Source organism: Nycticebus coucang, chromosome 21 (genome assembly GCF_027406575.1).
Source record: "Nycticebus coucang isolate mNycCou1 chromosome 21, mNycCou1.pri, whole genome shotgun sequence".
Classification (NCBI taxonomy): domain Eukaryota; kingdom Metazoa; phylum Chordata; class Mammalia; order Primates; family Lorisidae; genus Nycticebus; species Nycticebus coucang.
In genome coordinates this window covers 36285106-36293552 of record NC_069800.1, presented here as the reverse complement: position 1 = coordinate 36293552, position 8447 = coordinate 36285106, and the positions used below count along the sequence as shown (strand labels likewise).

General features: G+C 47.1%; 1 protein-coding gene across 1 annotated transcript; it reads right to left on the bottom strand.

Moving 5' to 3' along the window:
- Positions 1 to 3710: 3710 nt before the first annotated feature.
- LOC128573501 (V-type proton ATPase subunit e 1-like) lies at positions 3711 to 7064 on the bottom strand. The gene is made up of 2 exons (XM_053573740.1): positions 7040 to 7064; positions 3711 to 3979 (listed from the first exon to the last, which is right to left on the bottom strand). Exons 1-2 carry the CDS (start codon positions 7062 to 7064, stop codon positions 3711 to 3713), a joined length of 294 nt encoding a protein of 97 aa, XP_053429715.1.
- Between the last annotated feature and the right edge of the window lie 1383 nt (positions 7065 to 8447).

The following is an 8447-nucleotide window of genomic DNA, read 5'->3' as shown; positions in this document are numbered from 1 at the left end:
AAACTAATGTTCATATTCTAGTATACTAGCTATGTCTGGAAAGTATCCAGCCACTGTTAACATCATGAGAATGGTTTGCACAACGTCGGCATCTGACTTGGCAGCCAAGGCGAGTGGACTGGAATGCGCATGTGTGAACAAAGATGCCTCCACTTTACTAGTTCAGGGCAGGGGGCGCTGGTGGCAAATGTACTTTGTGGTCATCACATTCAAAATGCGCGAGCAGAGCCACGAATGTGCATCAGATTTGCCTGAAGCTTGAACATTCCTCCGTGGACACTACTTGAATGATTCCGAAGGTTTTGGGGGGATAAAGCAATGAGCGCAGCACAGATAAAAATGTGGCACAAGGCTCAAGGAGTAGGGCGCCAGCCACATACACCAAGGCTGGCGGGTTTGAGCCCAGCCCGGCCTGCTAAACAACAATGACAACTGCAACCAATAAAATAACCAGGTGTTGTGGTGGGCGCCTATAGTCCAGCTACTCGGGAGGCCGAGGCAAGTGAATAGCTGAAGCCCAACAGTTTGAGGTTGCTGTGAGCTGCGACGCCACAGCACTTTACCGACGGTGACATAGTGAGACTCTGTCTCAGAAAAAAAAAAAAAAAATGTGGCACAAATGCTTCAAAGATGGTGCGGAATGTGTTGAAAGCATTCTGGAAGGCCAGGCCACAAGCAAAACATTTGAGAACACCGACCGTTTGTGAGCTGCCCTCAACAAAGGCCAGTGACTGACAGAGCAAGAACTCCATCTCTTAATAGCAGCTGATTCAGGGATTCCAAAACTACTGTTTCTGAGATTTTGATGCAGAATTTCCTTGGCGTGAAATGTATTATGGCAAAATGTGTTCTGCGACTTCTGCTACCAGAGCAGAAGGGACATGGTGCTGCATTTGTTAGTGACTTGCTTCAAACTGCCACTGATGAACCAGATTTCCTCAAGAAGGCCATCAGCAGAGATGAGTCATGGGTCTGGGGCTGTGATCCAGAAACAAAGGCCCAGTTGTCCCAGAGGAAGTTGCCTGGTTCTTCACACCCAAAGGAGGCACGGCAAAGTCGAGCCCACGTTAACTGTTTTCTGATGGGGAAGGCATCGCCCACCGTGAGTGCGCTTCTCCCAGCTGGGCAGTTTACCTCAGTGTTCTTTGTGGGTTGAGAGGTGCAAGGTGATCGCAATGGCCTCAATTACAGGCAACCCGTGATCGGCAGCTTCCTCAGGACAACCCGCCCGCCCACGCGTCTCCCATCTCGTGCAGAGTTTTTTGGTGAAACATCAAATCACCCAGGTGACTCAGTCCCCCGACAGCACAGATTTGGCACCCTGAGACTTCTGGCTTTTCCCAAAACTAAAAGGGAAGAAATTTCAGACCTTCAGTGAGATTCAGGAAATAAATATTATGGATGGATGAATGGAATCCAGAAGAAATTCTGTTCCCTTCTCTCTAGTTCTTTTTTTTTCCCCCTTGAGACATCAGTGGAAAATCTGTATTCTTTAGGCACTGTGGGCGGGGAGCCGTTGGAGATAGGGCTGGTGTAAACCAGTTGCCTTGATTCTCTTATCACTTCGATGAACTGAAAAATGGCTCAAAGAGGAAGCCACTTGTTTCAAATCTAACTGTGGGTGAACCATATGGTGTGGGTCAGAGAGAGCTCCCTGAGGCCACTGGACTCCGGGCCAGCCCATACCTGCCCCATTTACCACACTCTCCTGGACAGCCTTTCGTGCCTTCCCAAACCTCTATGTTTCTTCATAAATTATACTGTCACTTGGCACAATTAAGCAAACCACTGTATGGACAAATTGCCATAAAGCATGCAGCACCCGTGAGATCTTGAACTTTTTTACCTCTGAAACTTGCTTATTATTAGTCCCTAACATGAGATGGAAGAGAAGGAACCTGAAATTGGAATCCAAAGTTTTAGATCTCCATCTAGAATTTTAAAAGCCTAAAATGTCATACAACAAAACAAATGGTTTTGTTTTGCTATATTTTCTAGTGTCTATAATGAATATGCATAAAGTAAGTAACAAGAAAGAAAGCAGGTTTTCTCTTTTTTTCCTAAAACATTCATAAAATAGGGTCTTATGCCCATTAAAGAGTCAACAACTTATGTGGCTATCAATTTTCTCCCCTATAGAATTATAGGCATACTAATATCTGCTTCGTAGAGCCTCGTAAAGAGCAGGTGAGATGGTGAATATAATAGCAGGTTTTGAGATTATTGTACAAATGCTTAACAATGTTGATAACAGCATTTGCTGCTATGGATAATGTTGAAATATATTTCTCTAACCTTGCACACCCAGCCCCATTGGCCTTTCTTCCAGTGTACTTTTCAAAAGAAAGAAAGGAAGTGACTGAAGGGCAGAGTTCCAGGAGCTGGAAAGCTGGATTCTCATTCCAGACAATTTGGACATTAATGTTGTTATCAGTAAAAGGAGGAAGCTGGACAAAATGACACCTAAATGTTCTTCCGGCTCTGGGACTCAGGTCAGTTATCCTGTGATCTGGGCAAATCAGTTCTCTCCAGGGCTCTGTGTTCTTATCACACATGTTTGGAGGTTGGGCCGGGTGGCTCTCTGGTCTGTTTCCTCTCGGGGAATTTCTACAGTGTCAGTGACCTGCCCCTTGTCAGCCCTGTTCCCTGGTGTGCTTTTCTGCAATCCCTACCCTGGCCTTCCAGGTTGTGGCCTCAGAAACCACAGACTGGGGGCTGTTTTTTGTTTGTTGTTGTTGTTTTTTCCTTCTCTCTTCTCTGCTGTAGGTTCACAAATGGCCGGGTGACAACTTGGCAGATAAAGCATCCTCCCATCAAGAGGCCTTACACAACATGGTGGGCCAAGGAGGCTCCATCTTCAGGATGTCCCCATCAGGTGTAAGGGTGGGGCCAGACCTAGCTAGCCCTTTCCCATCTTCCCCTGAGCTCTCCAGATAAACTGATTTGCAATCTTCTGAAGTTGGACTGACTCCCTTCCTCCCTCAGCATTCCTCCTGGCCTGGATGACTCTGGCTGTGGTCTTTGCCTTCAGAGTTTACCTGAAATACCCTTCCCCATTAAACAGCCCTCTGTCTATAATCAGCATCTATCCATCACTCCTCTGAATTCTTTCTACAAGTGATATATACCTCTTTTTAGTTGTTTTCAGCTCATCTTTCAAGTTTCTTTGCTTCTTGTCTATTTTTTTCCATATAAAGCAGAAAAATTATTTATTCCCAAATATGGCAGAAATAAGCAATTCATTCTGAAAACCCTTTGGGGTAATTCTGTTTGGACAGATCTTCACTCTGAACACACTCTCCTGCTAACAGCCCCACTGAAATCTTGTCTTGCAGCAGTTTTTAAACTCTTTGCTGATTCCAAAGCTGTGAGAAGGCAGGAGCCAGCTTCACATACACATATTCCAAGGGGAGACTAACATATTTCTCCGAGGAAGAGCGTGCTCTATGTCAGAAGAGTGCAGAAACACTTTGTGGAGTCGGCATAGTACAGGGCAAGTAGGGACATAATACGTTAAAGTGTAAAAAGTAAAGGAAAAAAATACTGCATTGCAGAGTAATATTCAAATGTAGTGTGAATGTTTAAAGCAGTTGATGCCCAAAATAGGCAAGTCAAGGAAGACAGTCTGGTTTAGGAGGTGGTTTTGCTTCTAGAAAGAAGTTTCCTTTCATGAGCTCAAAGACCGAGCACTGTGGAGTGTGTCTTCTGCCTCAAGGCCAACGATATTTCAAATACCAGATGGTCTCATCTTTTAACTGTGGTCCAAAGAGAGGGTTGAGCAGGGCCAAAATTGCAATCAGCCAAAAGAGAGAGCAGCAAACTGAACGGGTCACCAATATGCTGATGATGACTCCCAGGTTAGGACCCATAGGGATGAACCAAGGCACAATGAAGCCGACGAAGCCCCAGAAGCCCCAGAACACGTTCGTCACCATGAGAGTCACCATGAGGCCATGATACACCACAGTTGCGGTGGAAGCTGCCAGCCACAGCCCCCACAACCTCCTGCTCCTTGTCTATTGAAGGCTGAATGTCTCATGCTGTGCACCATGCTTCATACAAGCAGGCTTTTTTTTTTTTTGCAGTTTTTGTCCGGGGCTGGGTTTGAACCCGCCACCTCCAGCATATGGGGCCAGCGCCCTACTCCTTTGAGCCATAGGCGCTGCCCAAGCAGGCATTTTATTTGTTTGGGCAGAAGTGGAATATTTGGGCATAAACACATAAAAGTCAAGGCTTTGATAATAGTCCCTGAGAGCCCTTGCCATCCTGTTCAGCCCCAGTCTGTTATTAACACCATCATTCCCAGAATCAGTAAGAAGTTTCCTAAACGAAAGATCTAGCTGTGAGCCTCCCTTGCTGAACTGAAGGACTCATCAGAAATAGTCCTAGGTTCAGGACCCGTTGTTGCCACTAATTAGCTATGTCACCTTGCCAAATTACTTAGCCTCTCTAAGCCTCTGGTTTCTTATGTGTAAGATACAACGGTAACACCTGTCTCCTAAGGAGGTGTGGAACTCTTAGCATGGAGCTTAACATTAGGAATGGTGGCCAGCCACATGACCTGCACTCTCCCCTCCTGAAGTGTCTTGCATTCTAAGGGTAATCATTGAAATGGCACTAACAGAGCTGGACCAGGTATCATAGCATCTGACGGCTGGCACAGGGCATGTTTAAAAACCTGAGAGGTGGGAAGTCAATGCATTTCATCATTTACAAGGAGCCTTTCCTTATGTCATCTCATGATGCCACACAACAATGGCCAGGGTGCCATGATCATCAATTTTCAGAGAAGAAACTTTAGACCCAGCGATGTTAAGTGATTTGCCCAAGGTGGTTCATACAGTTAGAATATGGTCCTGGGGCTTAAACCTGGGCTTGTTTGTTTCATTACAAGTCCTCTGGGACGCAGTGATGGGGAGACACAGATATGTAAGGAATAAGGCGGTGTGCCAGGCAGGCACATTCTACAAACAGGCAGGAAAATCATGCTGGGCTCTAGGAAGAATGATTAAACACAGTTTGCTGAAGAAGAGAGTTCATGTAAGAGTATTTGAAAATAACACAATTAAGATTGAACATATTCTGCAAGGCCTCAACTGACAAACTGAGGGATGGGAGTGTAAGAGCCCAGGGGAAGTCATTAAAGCTTTCAGAGGAAGGGAGTACTGTGACCCATGGGTCAGCTGGGTGGGGAGAAGCTTCCATATTATGATTTGTCAGGAATGGTTGAAGAAACTGGTGATTAACCTAGAAAGAGAAGACTTTGGGGAGCAAAGGGGTGTTTGCCAGACTTTGGGAGAACACTGTTGGATGAAGGAAGAAGCAGCCTTGTTTAATGTGGTCTCAATGAGGGGGCCAGTGAGTAGAAGCTCTAGGGAGACAGATTTTCAGTTCCAAAGAGGAAGAACTTTCTAGTCCTTCTAATACACTTTAACCCAATTATTCTGAGAGTTCACCACGTGCCCTAGGCACAGTGCTGAGCTCTAGGGAGGGAATTGGATGGACAAAAGTCCCTGCCTTCTTGGAGCTCATATGAAATGGGGGAAGATAGACTTCAAACAGAAACACCTAGAAATGAATGTTAAAGCCAGCACTCTCCAGGCTCAACTTGGGCTTCTTGAAGGGCTACAATCCCATCCTTGGAGCTGTCAGGAGAAATATGTCAGGAAAGAAGATTCTTTTGCTGGGAAACAGTCTGAGCTGGATATGCCTTTACACATGTTGTGAAATCTTCCCTAAATCCCTTAATTAGAGGGAGAAAAAAGACAAGTGATCAATTAGCTTCTCTTCTTTAAAGCCCACATTCGCATGCTCTGTCTTCCCTGGAGTCTGTGGTGCGGAGTGTGGCCAAGCAGGAATTTCATCCTGTGTAGCCAGGTGACTCCACCTATGAATGAATGAAAATCATTTAGTTGGGATTGTGACACAGCACACAAATTATAGTCTGCCTGCAGGTTGGGGCTGTGGCTGTGGCCCTGGCGCAATCCTCCAGTCTAACATTAAGTCAACTCAGGGCAGATGCCTGTCGGGGCCCTGCTGCTATTTGGCCAGCAGGCTACAGGTGAGCCTGGCTGGAGGAGCTGTGGGGGAGAGGGGCAGCTGGCACCTGACGACTGTCCTTCTAGCCTGTCTACAGAGGAGCCCTGTGCCTGTGCCTTCAGCATGGTTTTGAGCCTCACTACAGCCTGGAAGGGTCAGTCTGAGAAGAGAAGAAGAGGGAAAGGAGTGAAGGACTCAGCCACGGTCACAGAGCAGCAAGCTACGCTGGCTGGCTCTGAATCCAGGCCTTCTGAGTAGCTTGAGGTATTTTTCTACTACACCACACTGAAGTCAAGACTGATCAGCGACAGACCCTTCTAAGGAAAGGCTGAGTGGTCAGCTGTCAGGCACCACTGTCCAAACCTGTGAGTCCCCTCAAAAAATCTGTGCCACTTGGGACCTGGAAGGATAATGCCACTGGTGTCATCAATACTAACTTCTTACCCTGGGCTGTGCCACACTCTGCACCGAGCACTTTATATTCCTCATCCCCTTTAATCCTCACAGCGATTCAGCTGCAGGTGAGGTGACTTGGCAGAGCTGGGATATGGACCCGAGTCTGTGTGTCATCGGGTTCCTTTCTAAGAGCACCCCCACCTGTCTGCTTGTCACCTCTGCAGGTTTCTTTGCCGGGTCATTGAAAGAAATATCCAGGATCTGATTTTTCTTGGCTCCCAGACAACAAACACAACAGTGATAATAAGCAAACCCTCCTTCCTTGATGCCACATTCATTCTGTTCATGTAGCAGTTTCGAGGTTTCTGACCGGGCTCAGCGTAATAAGGGCTGGGCCCTGAGTCGTGGCTAGTGCCGCGGCTGGGGCCAAGACCACACTTGAACCTCCCAACTGGGTCTAGTGCTCTCTGAGCACACCTCTCTACCCTCTGCTCTCTTCCAGACCCAACAGTGCTTCCCATTCTGCCTGGACAGGTGCTGAGTCACTCTCTTAGGAAAGGCTAAGTTCCCCAGTCCTTTCCCCGACCTCACAGGTTAAGCCAACAGGGGCTGTACAGCCGCTCATGCATGCGTATGAATCTCCCAGTTGGATCAACTCAGATTAATCTGCCCCCGTCCCATAGGAAAGCAACACTAATAGCACCTGTGTCTCAAAGATCCTATGAACCTAATGTAATGTACGTGAAGGGGTTAGCCAGTGCCTGCCCACAGCAAGCATGAAATCCCTAACAGTGATCATCCCCTTCTTTATGGTGGCTGATTGAGCCACTTATTCAGAAATGTGTGTGTTCCTGCCACGTGTCAAATCCCATGCCAGGCTCTAAGAAGAAGATATGAGTTATATGTCACCCGTTCCCCCAAGGATCTCATCTAGGGATGGGGATGGACACAGACAGATAGTTCCAGCACAGCGGACGCGTGTGGTAATAGAGGCCCTGTTACAGAAGCTCAGAGGATAGAGAAAGGATGTTCATCCCTCTTTTCCAGTTTCCTAAGCCACCTGCCTATTTAGTCTTACCTTTCGCAGGACCCAGCAGCCCCACCTTCTCCCTAAAGACCCCATTGTCACAATAGTCCTCAGGCTTCCACCCACACTCCAAGGCTGGGGGAAGCTTTGGGGAGTGTCTGTTGTATTGTAAATCCCTGAAGCTCTACTTTTTAAAAATATCAACTCCTTTTTCTGTCACAGGAAACATTGATACCTGCAAATATCCATAATAGGATCTTTGGAAAAACACATCCCCTTAAAAACAAAAAGAGCAAGTGAAGAACTGTAGAATGTCAGAGCTTCTCCCCACTCCCTCATCCTTCCTTTGGAGGAGCTGGGTGTAGAGAAGGTCAGTGACGTGCCCTGCAGTCTGGGAGAGAACACACCACAGAGCCATAGGGCCAGAGGCTGTGCCTCCAGCCTCATTAAAAAGAACAGTTTTGGCCGGGCACAGCGGCTCCTGCCTGTAATTCCAGCACTTTGGGGGCCAAGATGAGAGGATTGCTAAGGCCAGGAGTTCAAGACCAGCCTGGGTAACTAGTGAGATCTCATCTCTACAAAAAAAAAAGCTTAAAAAAAAAAAAATTAGCCAGGCGTGGTAGCTTGTACCTGTAGTTCCAGCTACTCAGGAGGCTGAAGGCGGGAGGATCAATCGCTTAAACCCAGGAGTTCTAGGCTGCAGTGAGCTATGATCCTGCCACTGCACTCTAGCCAGGGCAACAGAGGGAGACCCTGCCTCAGAAATAGGAGGGAAAGGAAGAACTTTTCCCCCAGTCTGGAATCAAACTGACATTCAAGTCCAGGAGCACTTTGTAGCTGCATCTTCTTGTGTGATTTTGCCCACACTTTTTGAGTTGAGAGGAGTAGGCATGATTCTCCCCAATTACAAGCAAGGCTTCCAGGCTTCAAGGGTAAGAGATGGCCCAGAGCCTGGTCAGTAAGATAACCAGTAGCTTCTGACTGT

Excerpts from the sequence above, each read along its gene's own strand:
- LOC128573501 (XM_053573740.1), bottom strand. The coding sequence starts at position 7,064 with ATGCATGAGCGGCTGTACAGCCCCT. Across the intron at positions 3,980-7,039 it reads TGAGCGGCTGTACAGCCCCT|CTTCCACCGCAACTGTGGTG; the intron begins GTTGGCTTAACC and ends TGTGGCTGGCAG.